Source organism: Ylistrum balloti, unplaced genomic scaffold (genome assembly GCF_031769215.1).
Source record: "Ylistrum balloti isolate Yb309-2 unplaced genomic scaffold, AGI_CSIRO_Ybal_v1 Utg370284, whole genome shotgun sequence".
NCBI lineage: Eukaryota > Metazoa > Mollusca > Bivalvia > Pectinida > Pectinidae > Ylistrum > Ylistrum balloti.
In genome coordinates, this window is record NW_026782217.1 from 157,051 (window position 1) to 175,765 (window position 18,715).

Here is an 18,715-nt window from a genome sequence, read left to right on the forward strand (position 1 = left end):
TGTAATAGAACAGTATGGTCCGTTAATATCACATGCCCAAAAGGGAAGTCAAACTCTAGCAATATTATGATATTAAGTTATGTTTGTCTTTTCTCCGATTTTTAGTTCACCATCTGATCTATTCAAATCGCTCTGCATCCGTGGTCTGTCTGTCCGTCCAAAAACGATTTTTGTTATCGCTATTTCTTGAGAAGTACTACATGGATTTTTCTTAAATTTCATATGCAGGTTCCCTATGGTCCCTAGTTGTGGCTGTTTGATTTTGGGACAGATCAGAAAAGCAAAATGACCGAAAGACAGCCATCTTGGAATTTGACTTTGAAAGTTTGTTATCGCTATTTCTTGAGGAGTACTGGATGGATCTTTCTCAAATTTCATGTATTCAGTATAGGGTTCTTTAGGTCCCTAGTTATTCCTATTTCAGTTTTGGACTGGTCAGAAAAAAATAAAATTTGCCTCCAGACAGCCATCTTGGATTTTGCTTAGTAAAGATTGTTATTGGTATTTCTGAAGAAGTACTGAATAGATATCTCTCAAATTTCACAATTATGTTCCCATTGGTCTCTCATTGTGCTCGTTTGCTTTTGGAACTGATCACGAGAAACAAAATGGGTTCCAGGTGGCTATTATGGATTTGGCAGATAAAGATTATCATTTATTTCTGCCAAGGAATTTTCAAATGTCTAATCATTAAGAGCAAAAACAGAGAAAAGAAGGGAAAAGATCCAACTTTCAAAGAGCATATAAAGATAAAAAAATGGTAGGCACCAAGATCCCTCTGGGATCTGTTGTTGCCTTTCTGATAAATTTTCTGTATAGCCCAAGCCTAATACACTGTACAAAGAAATCATGTAAAAATAAAAGTGTACTTAATGTACTACAGTAATTGTTGAAATGGGAAAAAAACCCTTACAATTCCTGCAGTGAATGAGTTTTATTAGGATATTCAAATCATGTACAAGTATAGAAAGTAAACATCTACTGATATTTCATGAAAGTCTGAAATGTCTGAAAGTTGCGCTCATGGAGTAAACATGGTCAATGTATGGCTATAATGGCGCTTCTGAAGAAATATTGCATTTTCTACTGCTCTAAACCACTTATTCAGTAGGACTACTGAAATATACCTACATAAACTAAAAAGAGCAAATTTACTCCAGAGGACACTTAAAGAGTGACCAGTGAAGTTCAGCTGTTATTTCAAAACAATATACATATCAACAAGAACCTCAATGGGTCGACTTTCGTACACATTAAAACTGCTAGATCATATCACATTATGTAATTGTCCCCAAAAAGAATTCAAGCCAACAATAATTAAAAAGGGTATAAGTAGAATTAAATGTACATGATAAACAGAAGATAAAACAAGGTGTCTATAAACGAAAGATAAAAATCTTTGAAAATATATCAATTTCCACATAAAACACATCAAATGTATAAAAGATTGTCTTTCTTCAGGTCCTATTACAGCAAGGTCTTTATATAATGATTATCAGCTAACAGTATGACTTTTGTTAAAATGCATGAATAAATACTTATAATTTATTTAACAATATTTTTCAGATATTTGTAAATGAATTTTTAAAAATACTGAACAAGCTATATCTGGCATATAATAAACAATGTACATTACACAAAAAAAGAAGACTACAGAATAATTATACAATACACAGATCTATCTACTAAAACATAACTAACATAAGAATGCTTACAGAATCAATGTCGTATGTGCATTTTATGTATAAAGATTATTGAATCACCATCTTTCACCCCCTCTAATTCTGACATTCCACAATACACAAGTTTATTGAGATTACTGGAATACTCACTTACACAAAGGTTACCAGGTACTAGAGAATTGGCAAAAACTACTTCATTCTCACACACATGCATGAAGGAATGTACACAAGCTTTATATCTCCCAGACATACAGCTCATAGATTGAACAGAACCATTAAAATAAGTCTGACATGATGGGTAGTGAATTCAGGTGTCAATATAGGAATGATCAATGAAATTTCTTTTACCCTTGACAGGTTTTATACATTTACAATGTAAGGCTTTTTTGTGTGTGGTTGAGATAGAGGGATTCCCCTTCAATAACAATGATGTAACACCAATAATCCCAAGAGTGGAGTTAAGGAGAGCAAGGCACTGGGAAGAGAGGAAAATACTCATGCATCTGATAAGTTAGATAATGGTTGGGAAAACCCCTATCTCATCCCCAGTTCACTTGAACTTGCCTGTAAAAAAGAGGGTCTAAATCAAATGAAAGCAACTCTGAAATTTGTTTTCAGTAAATACTAAAACAAGATGGTACATGTTGAAAATATGTAAGTAGGTATTCTTAACACTTTAATCTTAGCTAAGGTTTGAGAATTTAAAGACCCATGCCCACTGACATGGCATCTTATTGTATGGAATGTCAGGGATCTGTATTTCAACTCCAGATTGAGTTCCTGGTACCCAATTGAGCTTGTTCGGGTACCCCATCAGAGACACGACTGTTTCAGAGCTCACATTAGGTGATCCCAAGATCAGCTTGTTGTTTCTAGGCCAGTCCAGTACTATAGCATACACATCTGTCCCATTCACAGTCTTCTTTGAAGTGTACCTAATGAAAAAATGCAAAAAAAAACCAAAACATCCTTTGAGTATTTGATTTCATCATTAGACATATTTTAATATATAACTGATCAAATTAGAAATGGTTTACAAACAATAAACAGTTTTCCAGGTACAAACAATCCTATATCCTATATTTCAAATCAAAGTATTGCAAAGAATACCACTGAGAACACAAATTAGTAGTTCTGTAATGAACATTTGAAAGCAGGTCTGTTTATCTTCCACTTATTGTTCTCCACCTTATCACTGCATTACAGTAGTTTTCCTTTGTAAAGCTTCCCAAATAATTTTCTAAAGAGGAGCCCAATTGATTCAGCACTTACCAGACATCTGGTGTGATGGTGTCATTCTGGTGAGTCCAGGGTATCGAAGAGTAGATAGCCTCACCATTAACATCCAGCCACTTTCCCATCTGTCTAAGTCGTTCCTCAAAAATAGGAATCACACGTCCATCATGGGTAGGGCCAATGTTGATCAGGACATTACCACCACAACTACAAATGAAAAAGATTAAATTGTAATGGTACAATTTTTATGCTGGTACATGTATATACGTTGTTTTAATTAGCCTAAGCAAGCATTTGAGGAAAAAAGAGATTGAAACTTTAACACAACTGATTAGTTTTGAGAAAGCTAACCTATTTCACCAATGGTTCCTCCACTTTTTATTGCAGATTATTTTGCTGCTACAACAATTTAGCACCATTTTCATACAATGTAGAGATGAGGCACAGAAAGAACACATTTCTGTTGATTACTGCCTTTAATACCATATATACCTCCTTTTTCAAAGTGGGGGTATAACTAGAGAGTCAAGGAAGGATAATATATAATACATACATGTATATCAAACACTGTACAATATAAATGCATTAGAAATCCAAGGTCAACTTTCAGCTTGGCAGACCAAAGAAAATTTGTGCAACTGACAATTTTCCACCATGATATTTCTATTTAAGTGGACATCAGGCATTGGGATTAAAATATTACTTTAATGCAAATCCAGTGATCAATGTTTTCTAAAAGGTCATTCCTGCATCAGTGCTAACTAGTTTTCAATGTGTTCACAAATAATCAAAATAAGTCTATCCAGTAGAATAAAACCTTCTACAAACTTTCCATAACTTACAATTTTGTATCTTATTCAACATTATAACTGAACTGGTTTTGAGAATATCTTTGCAAGTTTTCATATATTTACATTAAAAACACTGCATAAAGTATGTAACTCATAATGCCATCTGTAACATTACTCCACTGCCATCCTAACCTTTACCTTACAGTTGAAGCAATGGTTTTTATCAGTTCATCCATGGTCAGGTAATCACTTAGTTTACTTGTCCGTCTATATCCCCAAGATCCTTTGTCTAGTGTCATTGCATTCTCCCATTTATGCTTTTGGACAACTCCTGAGGAGAAAATATTTCAAATTTGTAGTAACAAATTCCTGCAATTTTTCACTGAAGATTATTATTATTATGAAATTCTTAACGGCCCGTCAACACATGAAAGGTCATTAGGGCCATCAACCGGTAAAACACACAGCGTTTCCATAAAAGAAATAACATTAAACAAATCAAAAGGTAAAAGACAAATGCTGAAAGTCTTAACTGGGCCTATTATCACAAAAATTGAAATGGTACATCAGAGTCTACAATATAGACCAACATCTTTCAGATAACCTGGAATTTTACAAATCTCAACAGTTTCAAAAACTAATATTTGATTTGATTACCTCTACTCTCAAATAGATATATTACATGTGTTAGCTGTTAACTGAAAATGGTGATATATCGATTTTCACAATGCTTGAAGCATAGTATAACATATATTATCTATGTCTAATAGGTATTAGAGTTTGTAAAGATCCAAAGGGAAATTATTTCTTCCAGGTAACTAGTTAAGGACTATTGTTTAGTTTCAAATGCCTTGATCAAATTCAGCAAAACAGAGAACGTATTTTTGGTGAGTGGAGTGTAAGATTATAGTTATAATTTACTAAAAGCTGTTACCTGGGTTGTACTTGTCATGGCAATTCCAAAATCCACCATGAAGACATCTAGTATTACTGCCCCATCGATCATTTACCAATACTGTGTCCTTCACAGGGCTGAGGGAGACAAATGGATAAAGGCATACAGAATATAAAACAAAAAAATAACTTGCCAACAACTACAGTATATTCTATAAAAATGGTATTAGCATATATATGTTAAGATAATGGCTATGTACAAAACAAAGCAGCAGCAGTATACTTGCATACAAGTTGTTGTATACAAACAATGGCAGTAATAACATGTATACAAAAATATATACATGTGTACAACACAATGGCGTAGTATGAATGTGTACAACACAATGGCTGTAGTACGAATGTGTACAACACAATGTCTGTAGTACGAATGTGTACAACACAATGTCTGTAGTACGAATGTGTACAACACAATGGCTGTAGTATGAATGTGTACAACACAATGTCTGTAGTATGAATGTGTACAACAAAATGTCTGGATGAATGTGTACAACACAATGTCTGTAGTATGAATGTGTACAACACAATGTCTGTAGTATTACTGTGTACAACACAATGGCTGTAGTATGAATGTGTACAACACAATGTCTGTAGTATGAATGTGTACAACACAATGGCTGTAGTATGAATGTGTACAACACAATGGTTGTAGTATGAATGTGTACAAGACAATGGCTGTAGTATGAATGTGTACAACACAATGGCTGTAGTATGAATGTGTACAACAAAATGTCTGTGGATGAATGTGTACAACACAATGTCTGTAGTATGAATGTGTACAACACAATGTCTGTAGTATTACTGTGTACAAAACAACAGCTGTTAGTATATGCTCCCACATCACATAAAAACATAAAAATTATGAAATTTATTGATGTGGTGACATTCTATATGATAATATTCAATCCCTTTCTACACAACAAATACAAATAACTTTTTTTTAGATGGATGATATTGTGAAAATTCACAGGATAAAAAGAGTAATTTTTTGCATTGATCGACCCCAAAATATATGGATCAGTATGCATTTCTATGGAAAGAAAATGTGGACCAGTATTTTGGTTTGTGCAGTATTATGTAAAATACGTCAAATCTACATTTGCTGCAACACAAATCAGCTCTTTTGTGTAATGAGAACCCAAAATATTTAAAGTATTTGAGCAATTGTCATGTTAGTCTACATTAGTCTTGTAAATGTACTTAATATGCAGTATATAACTACATCAAAAAAGTAAAACAATGTTTTTTTCAATTTAATGTATTTTTACAATATGCAAAAACTGCAATTTTCATCAATCTAATTGACTTGTGACCAGATAACACTGACCTTTCATTGTAGAGCCAGGCAAGGAATTCTGTGGCATTCCAGTAGGTGTCTGGTGCCTCCCAATCCCCATCTGACCATATCACCTCTGGTTTGTACTCATTGACCAGCTCATACAGCTCTGGCATGGTCTTGTCCTTAAAATGTTAACCAAGTCATTGTTGATTAGCTAATTAATTTTAGTGGAATACTTGTTTAGCTCATATCATATATATCTTACAATAAAGAAAATGAAAAAGAGGATTCTAGCATCAAGATTAGTTAGTGCATAGATAAACTTTAAATCCTATAGAACTATGAATAATAAATCTAAAATAAAATAAACTAGTAAATGTCTGTAGGACATTAATATTCCAGCTCCAATGAATGTAAGTATCTGTTGAAATCTGAAGATGTGGCAATGATATGGAAAGGACCAATCCCTCCCCCATAAAATGACAGGTGTATAAGAAATAGTGGACCTGCCATTACCTACTCCACTATGTATCATATTTTTCTTGCATTTGCCTCACTTGATAACACACTTCAGGCATCAGTTTTAACAACTTCTAAAGACAGGAAGACTACTGGTTTAGTGGTTTACTTTATAAAATGCTGCTGCTATTTCCAGGCCAATACTTCACTACAATGGCACTATAAAAGCACTGTCAGTGACCTCCCAGCTCCCATCATCCATGGACACTCTCTTTGTATAATCTCTTGTATAATTGTATAAGCTCTTTGAAGTATGAAAAATCAGACTTTAAAACCAAGTTTACTGTATGGTTTGTGAAACATATGTTAAACATGAGGCCCACAGGCCTCAATGGTCATCTGACTACCAAACATCTTTCAGCAGGGAGAAGGGTTATCTTTTCTACTTTGCATGAAACCTTACTAAGAAACTGTTTTCCATGATGCAGATGGTAGTTTTGGTGAGAAGTAGGTAACTGTAACAAGTGTTACCTATTTTCTGACAGTAAAGATGGAGCTCACTCCAACTGGTGAAACTTGAAAAGTTTGAAATGGGTAATGGGTGTTTGCACAGGAAAACCATGATTGTGCAATCATGTTTCAAAGTTTTGACAACAATTTTCCAGTGGAACGGGAGAAGAAGTTTAAAATATGTTTTTCAAGATGGCAGCCATCATGGATTTCAAACCTATCTGAAAAATTACAACACTTGGTCAGGACCGTCTCAGGATCACTTCATGTAAGTCTGAGCTCAATCCCACAGATGGAACTTTAGAAGAAGTTTAAAATGTCAAAAGTTTACGCATGGCGATGGACAAAGCACAAAGGCTATAGGTCATTATGATCCTTCAGGACAGATGACCTAAATATCACATCAATAAAAAAGTTTTACCAATTTTAAAACCATTTTGTGCATGTATTGTTTTACATTTTGAAAGCACTTGTAAGTGAACAATTTTCAAAGTGTATGTGATTAAGGTGATCATGCAGACATTCGTATAAAATGAAATAAGTGTTTTAACTACATGTATCTAATTTCTTTTAATCATTCTCCTCGCCTACCCGTACAAAGTCCTGTGTCCTGTACCCATTGGCTTTATCCTGGAGGTATAGCGGGTGATAGAACTCAAAAAGGGAATGATATGTCCCAAAGTGCATGCCCGGCTTCTTCCTGACTGCTGTAGCCAATTCACCTACACAACAACACAAGATACACATGTAATGGAATTTAACAACAAAAAAATCAAATGATAAATTCTATACAAAAAAAAGACACCAAACTTTCCTAGTCACAAATTCATAATTTTTTAGGAACACACTGTTATGTAGACCATATAATGTTTATAAATAACAACTTGCACATTGAAAAGTTACCTATGACTGCTTGTGCATTACCTGTATCATAGTATTTTGTGTATTTTAAAGAGAGAGTTTGATAGAGCATTGGCAAGCTCAGGTGAAGATCCGAGGTCTTTTGTTTAAAGATCCCCCCAATGGCAGTTTTGTGCTGCTGTGGATGAGTCATGATCATTACGAAAGACACTTTACCCTAATTGCTGTATATGGTATGCAAAGGGCCTTACAACATGCATCTGGTGAAATTGTGTGTGCATAAATAAAAGTCTTACTACCCAAAGATGCCAGAGCAAATGTCTCATCTTAACTAGCATGGATTCCAAAACAGAATACTTTTCAGTATTTGTAAAGCTGAAAAACATCAAGTGTTATGGAAACAAAAAAGTTTCCTATCACCTCACCTAATGATTAACTATTTTATCTTACCGACAAGATCCCGTTTAGGTCCAACATCCATGGCGTTCCAGTTCCATGAGACCTTGGATGGCCAGTTGGTAAAACCTTCATGGTGCTTGGTGACCAAAACAACATACCTGTAAACCATTAACAGAGAAATGTCAGCAGTAAACATGGAGGAATCCATACAAATAAGCATACTCACTACATTATATTGACCCAAGGTTTATTATAAGGATTAAAATATTGAGTCTGAATGGAATGGTATTGCTTTGAAAAAATTTATCTAAAAATTTATCATTAATGTGTTAACAAATTAAGAGAAAATATCTAGTGTCACACTTCAAGGCATTTTCAAAGGATTTTGTTGAGGAGTCAAAGTCATCAAATTTGCATTTCATAGAAAGAAGTGATGAAAATTATGTTGCCCACTCTTGGTAAGTCTTTAGTAGGTCAGAAAAAAGATGTTTGCATTCAAATAAAGTGTCAAAATACACACACAGGTATTCTTTTTTTTTTCATTTCCTCCAATAAGAAGCTATTATACAGAAGCCATTTCCATTTTGTCCAATCAGGAAGCCAATGTAACAGCTGTTTCACAATATGCCTTCAATATGTATAAACCAAATTGCTCCAAATCTGACAATTCAATGTTCTCAATTTCAACATCTTATTAGCCTATTTTCCATTCTGGCGTAGACAGTGTCAGATTCTTTAGTAAATCAATAGCCAGAAAATGGCAGCCATCTTGAACGACATCACAATGTGGTCTACAGGCCATTTCAATTTATTTATAGAAATGTAAACTTTCATAACCATTTGATAGGTTGTTTCTTTGGAAACACAAGGAGTGGATTAAGTGACAAGAACACTTTTGGCTACATTCCCTTTTTCAGCATTCCCCCACTCTGATCCAAATTGTAAAAGTAAACAAGGACACAGTCATCAAGATCCCCTGCCCATGTTCATTTGTAAAATATATACATTTAAAGTGAAGAACATGGAAAACTGGAGTATTGAAACTATTTATTGTTTATGTTCAATCTACATTTCCATTGAAAGTGATCGATATAGTAACAATTCAACAGCATAATGTCTAAAATGTTGTGAAGGTAAGAGGGTATGGTTTTGTATCTGACTTTACAGGTTTCTTATGCCATATGTCTCATTCTAATTTTTAAAGTGGACATCTGTACATAAATCAGCATAGAAGCTTGAGTAGTCATTATGTATAAATAGTAAGTGACAGTGATGGTTGTCTTCAAAACGACAGACAGACAAGTGTTGCAATAGATTGAGAAATCAAATGTACACAAGCAGTCTGATACCAAAGTGTGGTCTGGAATTGCAAGAATATCCATTTATACAAGTGACCGGGTGATAGTGAGAGTTTGCCTGTATGAATTCTTGCAGGACCAGATAGATCATCGAGAGGACAGTTTTCATTACCCTGACATACATATAGCTAGTGGGAGTTTCCTTTTAGTCGAGTTGTAGAGTGTTCGATTAAAAACCGATGGGTCGTTAGTTCGAACCCCAGTGATGTCAGGGTACAAAATGTATTTTCATTACTCCTCTTGCTACATATGTATGTATATCTATATAGGAAGTGTAACTTACTTAGCACCGGATGCACTGAAAATGTCAGCCCATTGTTCAGGATTGTAAAATTCAGCTGTAAATTTTGGTGCAAAATCAGCATACGTGAAATCTGGTGGGTAGTTGTTCTTCATAAAATTTATAACAGATGGATTCTTGAAAGTCTTCCAGTCGTACCAGAACCATTCATTGGTAAAGCTGGGAACGGAAAACACTCCCCAATGAATGAAGATCCCGATCTTCGACTCGTCATACCAAGTTGGAAGAGGCCTGGAGTCCAGAGATGCCCAGTCTGGCGTGTATTTGGTGCTACATGTCAGTCCAATGCAGATAAACACAACCAGAAACGAGACAATCTCATGATTATAAAGAGCTGCGGACATACCTCTGAAAGAAGAAATTAGTTTGTTTGCTTTTTCAACGTCCGATAGCTGTTATGCTTCTTGCGTTTACTAAAACCAGTCCTTCGAGTTACGACTTATGGAAGCGATTGAATAGGCGAATGAAATAATTCAACAGACTTATCTACCTAACATTACCTAACTTTGTTTACAAACTGGGGTTCGCTCACATGATCAGATCGATATCAACAAGACGCTTCACAGTTAGATTGTAAATCACATGACAAAAGGCTAATATTATGGCGCGAAATTTTGATGTGCAGTCCTACGACACGAGAATTTTAATCAATAAAAGCACGTGGATAAGCTCATAGAGACAATTAAACAAGCTATAATTCGTGCATATCAGATTTTTCACATAGAAACATTTAAAACAATCATTAAATTGGGACGCAGTATGTATAAGCAGCGGAAGCGTAAAAGTAATGGACCCGGTTTATTTTCATATATATAATCATGTGGCTATAGGTCGAACCTCACATGTAAAATCATGAGATAGGAGAACACATGACGTACATAGAATTAACAAAATCTATCAAATCAAAATCAAACGAATGTTATAGTTTGCAGGTTGATGAAGATTATAGGGGATTTTTTGGTCGTCATAGTAATCTCGTTTAGAAATGTTCTATTTCATGGTGCGATTAATATGAAACTGGACGTGTTTGACGCCCGTTAGTTTGCTTATTGGTTCTGATGTCGTATACATTTCCCCCGTTTGAGAACAGGAGTCTCGATGTAAATGTTTATTTTGTTCATATTTGTCACTTGTAATTGTTTTTATTTTACCAGAGAGAGAGAGAGAGAGAGAGAGAGAGAGAGAGAGAGAGAGAGAGAGAGAGAGAGAGAGAGAGAGAGAGAGAGAGAGAGAGAGGAACATTCAATATTCCAGTAAGTATTATCATCATATGCAAGAAGACCAAGTCATATTTTCATAAGAGAGAGAGAGAGAGAGAGAGAGAGAGAGAGAGAGAGAGAGAGAGAGAGAGAGAGAGAGAGAGAGAGAGAGAGAGAGAGTTCCGGATACATTCAATATTCGATGTCATTACGCGCGTCAAAAAGTATTACAAATACATCATATGCAAGAAGACCAAGTCATATTTTCATAACGATAATAGATTTTACAATGTGATACCTTCTTGCATCTTTTACCGCATGACTTTCGGATAATTCAACGACACATAATCTGTGTCAGAAGGGAGATAACTCGTAAGTTGATCGACGAGTGACGTTTTGGGAAGGGGAATTCCGCAAGTTTGCTGATTAGAATGACCGACCTGACCACATCAATAGATATGACAAGTTAACATAACAGCTTCCTTAGTGAACAGACGTGGTCAAATGATTTAGTTTCGGATGCATATTACCCATCTCATTGTTGATAAGCAATGCGACGATTCAGGTGAACAGAAAAAATACTCCTTATATCCTGCATGGATGACGTCTTCAAATTCGTAATGTCTCAATTTGACCAAGATTTAAACGATTTCCTCATCCGCAAGATTAGCCATTTCTATTGCGTTAGTGGCTTACTAGTCTGACGCTCAACCAATCGAGCCGAGTGGTATATTGCGGTTAGTATTTTATCAGGGTCACATGTCAACTCAACAGACCCGAGGTTCCAATTACAGCATTGATAACAATGGAAACAAAGGTATATCAAATATCACAGATACATATATATACATAGTCTGTAACATGGGTGGAGCATTAGTAAGAGAAAGACATGTAACGTAATGATCATCTAAAACGTATTGTCTTGTGGCGAGATTTAAAATATGGCAAAGTACAATTAAACATACTACCTAGTTTACAGGCGTTTCTGTTAAAAGAATTCACGGCACGGTTAATAGTACTAAACTTTCTAAGATTGAACCTACTAGGCGAACAAACAAATTATGAAACTGCACAGGATCGTAAACATCTAGGGACTAAAATACCTATCTTTTCTACTAAAAACGAACAATTAAAAAGTCCATGAATACATTTAAAAAGGAAACTAACATCCATATATTGTCGTCTAATTTGTTTACATAAATCAGCATAAGAATGGCTGGTTATCAAAGTTCGCCTTAAAACACATCAATTTTTAAAAAATGACCAGATCTCACTGCAGTATTCCAACAGATTTCTAACTAAACTGATTCATAATGACCTTATCACAGAAACATTTTTGAAATATTAACAAAAACGTTTTGAAAATCCAAGCATTTGCATTCCTTTCGATACAACATTTTTGACATGGTGTGAAAAGTTAAAATTGTCAGAGTTCCAGACTCCTAGGTCTTTAACATGAGTGACTCTCGATAAATTATGTCCTCCCATCATGTCAGAGTAGATAAAAGGAGAACGTTTCAAAGAAAATCTTTTGGTACAACATTTGTCAATATTGACTTTCATACGCCATATTTACACCAGTCAAACACTCTGTTGATTGGTGTCGTAATGTAATTGCTTACATCCATATATAGATGTTATTTTTTGCAAAATTTGCTGTCATCAGCAAACATAAAATAGGTACATGTAGAATGTTTCAAAACAGCAAGTAAATCTTCGATAAATATCAATTGCCAGCAATTATTTGCCAGCAAGTCACATCATTTCGGAAAATTTTCTTTAGTTGGTAAATTCAGGAACGTATAATAGCGTGACGAGATGGTAAACATATCATAGACCAAACAGTACACAAGATGGTAATGATGTACTATAGTCATTTCGGCCATGCTTTGCTTATCTGTGACTCTTCTCGTCTACCTTAAGCACTAGTTAGCCCGCTGCGACGTATCTAGACAACTTCCTTAATCAGCTGCCCCAAAGGTTGTTTTCTCGGTCGTCTAGCTGTATTGACTTTCACACTCAAATCTTCTACTGGTGGTCTTATACTTCAATTCTAGCGAGTCACATTTAACTAATAACGGCTAATCCATCCCTATTGCAATTCAATTCCAAGTAAAAAGAAAATAATTTTCAACATTACTAAATCGTCTTCCATACATAAATAACCAAGTATATTCTTATGGTTTACTCGTTGTTGGTTGATGTCGCAGGCAATATCTTTTATCGGCACTGCAAAATTTCGCAAAATCTTTTTGGGGAAAAATGAAAAGAAGTTTAGCGTATTATGCACTATTATTCATAATCTAGCACCTGTCAAATGGCTAGTATGAAAGTGAAACACTCTCAATACATCTCTGTCATTATCGTACACGTGATTCGCCCGTTATCTAGATTCGGTCGAAATTGAACAGAACATATTAAATGAGTGTTGTAAAGTACATTGGCGTTTTGGTGATACGTGTGTGACACGTTGTTTATTGAGGTGAGGGACTTGTCAGATTGACGGGGCGTACCACCCTCGACATAACGAGCTGAACGATCATGTGATAAAGCAAGCAAGAGTGTTCTCAGCCCGATCAATTGGCTCCAATCAGCCTTATAGAATGCTATAATTGGATGCTGCTGATATGCACTTTTGGCGTTTGTCATTGACAACAACCAAGTCCCTTCGTTAAGTGCCTCTGAAATGTGCATTAGTACGACCGGACAATCGCCTTTCAATTACATCGCTGATTTACCATGCGATATACAGAAATAAAATGCAGCAGCAAGTCTTACATCGATTCAATGGAGATTTGACAGTAATCACGTTATAAGACAGGAAGATATTACGACTAAAGCTGTTTCGATGTATTCCCTACATAACCTGCTTTTATGCTTTGAATTGTGGTAGTGTCCGTTCATCCATTTCTCATTTTGTTAAGAATACTCGAGCAGATTTCAGTTCAACGATGCGAAGCATTACTAAACCCTACGGATTAAAGAATGCATACAAAGAGATGTCACCTCTAAAATACAGGTAATCGAGTTGTACATATGCTGGGAAATAGGAAATTCATTGATTACCTAAAGCATAATTCTCTTGTAAAATATGATGGTCAATATAGAGTCGAGACATTTTGTTATTTTTCATAGTTTAACAACGACAATATCCAAGAAGGATTCGTCACTGAATGGCCATCTAAAGTTAGAGGCTTCATGACAATGGCGTGTGAATTAAAATGATGACCTCGAAAGGTCAGTGAAATTTCTTTGTTCGGTTACACGATGAAAGTAATCCAGTAATAATAATGCTACCCTATCTTTTCTGAAAGCTGATCTCTCACGGGTAAATTGTTTTATCCCAGTTTGTGATACTTTGGACATGTTGACAACTTGGCGTTTTGACGGAATATTTTGTTACAGTGTCAAAGTAGAAGTACACCTCAACTTACAAGTGTCAGGTTGTGGTAATTTCTCTTTGGTCGGGCGTTAGTGTGTGGCAAGATAATTGGGGTCGCTAGTTCGAACCTTAGCGGGAACAGTGTGTTTTTCATCTACGCTTTCTATAACTATAGTTTTTCGGCCAATTTCTTCAACGACCTAATGCAGATAAAAAGAAATACTGTAATTTTGGCATTTCTTTAGTGATAACTATTTCAGGCGAATAACGTTTTGGTTATTTTTCGTATAGGATGACTTGGTTGATCTGATCAATAGCTGTCAACCAGCGGCTGATATTTATTTCTATTCATCTGCCGGATAAGAACGGTTTCCTCATTCTCTTTATGGTATGATAATGGCTACAGTGGAAATAATCGTACGTACTAGTAGAGTTGGACAATGTACGTACTATATTTATCTTAGTCGCAGAGTTCGTTAGCAGAACAACATATGTCCATTGTTTGATGTTGACATCGACCAAAGGGGATTCTGACGTTCAAAGGTTATGCCACAAATAACATTTCCTGCTACAGTTAATATATATACCGTAATCAAAAGCCGGGTCGATACAGTATTTTATGCAGCTTTATGTGTTGAAGGTGGATTTTCTATCTGTCGTATCATAATGTTTATATAATCACCTGAATTTGTGATATCCAAAGTACCCGCTCCCGACCCCACCCCCTTAAAAAAAATCATTTTATGGAAGTGGTCACCTTTAAAATGTCTTGTCATTAAATTGGTATTTAGTATCATCGCAGCGTCCTAGAAAAAAGAAAACAAAAGCATGGCGCAGTTTTGTTAGAAATTATCGATCAATGAATCTATTTGTATTTAGCGGTATCATATTCACCCATTAAATAAAACATATTAATATATCTTTTACAAATCGATGTCACAAGTAAAGAGACTGGCCCGATGTGTCACTAACCTACCTGATCTGAGTAATAAGGTTCACGTTATAACAAAGAGATCAATGACAGAATATATTCAGTCATTGCTGGAGGTACCCTTGTAGACCACATTTCCATGCGAGGAAAATCGAAATTAATATTTCAAATAGCAAGTTTTTTTCATGCAGATTATTATCAGTTTTCGTAGAGCATTTATAAATATAATGAACGTACGAGTATTGCATATAGTGTGAATATACAAATTTGTCATGCTGTAAATAGGAATGTTGAAATGACGTGAATGTATTTTCGAGCTGTTGGAGAGGTACCATTTTGGATGTCGCGGGGAATTTTGATAAGGACAAATCAGGCATTCTGATTTAATATAACGAAATGAAAAGATACAGGAAACAGGATTATAGGAACGTGATGGTTTGTCGAAATGCATTTGATCTTATTATGGTATGTGCGTTGGTGACTGGCAAGTAAGGAAATGGCTCGATAGTGATCTCAATTACATCCCATTATCAGACGATTCCAGAACCGTATTGGACCAGTTATGTGACAGACGGAAACATCACAGATTTTCGTTTTTTATCTAATTCAGGTTTCATGTATTCGGCACAAACAGACATATTAACAAAGCAATAGATAGCAACACTAAACAGTGTAGACACACGAAATGAATTACAATATCTTCTGGTCGGTATTCCGTTTGTGGAAATAGACATACCGACTTCAACTGTCATTAATCGAATTACCCACATATTCTGAAGTCCACTCACGAGGAATGAAGGTCGTTTTAGATTAAACTTTGTCTGCTCGTCCGCCCGGAACTCTTCGGACAGACACAAGGAAATTGGGAACTGAAACGTCAGTGAATCACAGATTTCCATACGGAAGAAAAACATCCTATGAAATCCTAACCTGTGTGGAGCATCCCTTTCATAAATCCTAACCTGTGTGGGGTATCCCTTTCATAAATCCTAACCTGTGTGGAGTATCCCTTTCATAAATCCTAACCTGTGTGGATTAATCTTTAATAAATATTAACTTGTGTGAAGTATCCCTTTAATTAATCCTAACTTGTGTGGAGAATCCCTTTAATAAATCCTAGCTTGTGTGGAGTATATCTTTCATAAATCCTAACCTGTGTGGGGTATCCCATTAATAAATCCTAACTTGTGTGGAGAATTCCTTTAATAAATCCTAACTTATATCTGGTTTCCCTTTAATAAAACCTAACTTGTGTGGAGAATCCCTTTAATAAATCCTAACCTGCGTGGAGAATCCCTTTAATAAATTCTAACTTGTGTAGAGAATCCATTTAATAAATCCTAACTTATATCTGGTATCCCTTTAATAAATCCTAACCTATGTGGAGTATCCCTTTCATAAATAAATCTTTATTAAATCCTTAACTGTGTAACCTTTAATAAATCCTAACGTGTGTTGGAGTATCCCTTTCATAAATAGCCCGTTTAATAAATTAGCTTGTGTTAAATCCCTTTAATAAAACCTAGCTTGTGTGGGGAATCCCTTTAATAAATCCTAACGTGTGTTGAGTATCCCTTTCATAAATCCTAACCTGTGTGGATTATCCCTTTGATAAGTCCTAACTTGTGTGGAGAATCTCTTTGATAAATCCTAGCTTGTGTGAAGAATCCCTTTAATAAATCCTAGCTTGTGTGGAGAATCCCTTTAATAAATCCTAGCTTGTGTGGAGAATCCCTTTAATAAAACCTAACTTGTGTGGAGTATCCCTTTAATAAATCCTAACTTATATCTGGTATCCCTTTAATAAATCCTAACCTATGTGGAGTATCCCTTTCATAAATCCTAACCTGTGTGGATTATTCCTTTATTAAATCCTAAACTGTGTGGGGAATCCCTTTAATAAATCCTAACGTGTGTTGAGTATCCCTTTCATAAATCCTAACCTGTGTGGATTATCCCTTTGATAAGTCCTAACTTGTGTGGAGAATCCCTTTGATAAATCCTAGCTTGTGTGAAGAATCCCTTTAATAAATCCTAGCTTGTGTGGAGAATCCCTTTAATAAATTCTAACTTGTGTGGAGAATCCCTTTGATAAATCCTAGCTTGTGTGAAGAATCCCTTTAATAAATCCTAGCTTGTGTGGAGAATCCCTTTAATAAATTCTAACTTGTGTGGAGAATCCCTTTAATAAATCCTAACTTATATCTGGTATCCCTTTAATAAATCCTAACTTATATCTGGTATCCCTTTAATAAATCCTAACCTGTGTGGAGAATCCCTTTAATAAATCCTAACTTATATCTGGTATCCCTTTAATAAATTCTAACTTGTGTGGAGAATCCCTTTAATAAATCCTAACCTGTGTGGAGTATCGCTTTAATAAATCCTACAGGTATTTATATGTAAACTAAATTACACACAATGTATACCATACCAAATACGTTGAACACCTGAGAAATGCAGAGTTTAATGATTAAATTCTTGTAGTTTTTATCAGTAAATGCCCATTAAAAAGTAAGCGATACCTTACCTGACCATTATATGTATCAGAACCACTGGAATGGGGTCTCCACTAATGGGATATTGATTAATAGCTAATAGATTCGTACAGATACTAAGTAGGAACGGACGAACGGACATGGCGAAAACAATTGTCGCGATCATTTCCGGAAAGGCAGATACGGTCATTGGTCCAAATCCAGCGACGGAACATTGAAATTATTTTGCGATGCATTAACGTTTTTCAATTTCTTTATTTTTATAAGTACGTATATACATTAAGCACAAAACATAGATTCATCAACATCATCTTGGCATCATTACAACATCTTACATGTTAAAACTCGCACATACACACATTTCCTCACCAGCGCAGGCATAAACAACAAGAAGGTATACTAAAAATACATAGAGGCCATTAAAGCTATCGTAGTACGAAGAACAGAATCCTATTGGATATCGTGATTTTAGACTTTGGAGTACTAATGATAAGTCAACGTAGATAATTACTCTGACAACATCATTTTCTGTTTCATATAAAGACAGATATTAATTGCAATAGATTCAGCTGTAAAAATCGATATATTATTAGCTAGAAGACGAGAACAAAACCAGGTATCACAAAAGCAGTCTGTTTTTATTTCCTCCTCGACCTCGAGGCTGTCTTGTGTAAGTGTATACACAGGATATTGTAAGATGTACTCCATAAAACATCCTTGTTTATAACCAAGAATATGGCACGTATCATCAAGCTGCAATAAGTGTAAGACTGATGAATAGCGAAACTGCATCGTATCCGTGTTTTGTCCTTCTAGGCACTTGTTGAAACCTGAAAGTCGACAAAAGAAAATCTAAATTTGCCTAAATGAACAAA

General features: G+C 35.2%; 1 protein-coding gene across 1 annotated transcript; it reads right to left on the minus strand.

Annotated features, from left to right (window-relative positions):
* Positions 1-864: 864 nt before the first annotated feature.
* Positions 865-10,349, minus strand: LOC132552864 (alpha-L-fucosidase-like). Its single transcript, XM_060217054.1, has 8 exons — positions 9,813-10,349; positions 8,223-8,329; positions 7,503-7,633; positions 5,991-6,124; positions 4,644-4,741; positions 3,908-4,040; positions 2,955-3,125; positions 865-2,617 (listed from the first exon to the last, which is right to left on the minus strand). The coding sequence occupies exons 1-8, from the start codon at positions 10,172-10,174 to the stop codon at positions 2,365-2,367; spliced, it is 1,389 nt and encodes a 462-aa protein (XP_060073037.1). The 5' UTR covers positions 10,175-10,349; the 3' UTR covers positions 865-2,364.
* Positions 10,350-18,715: the final 8,366 nt, after the last annotated feature.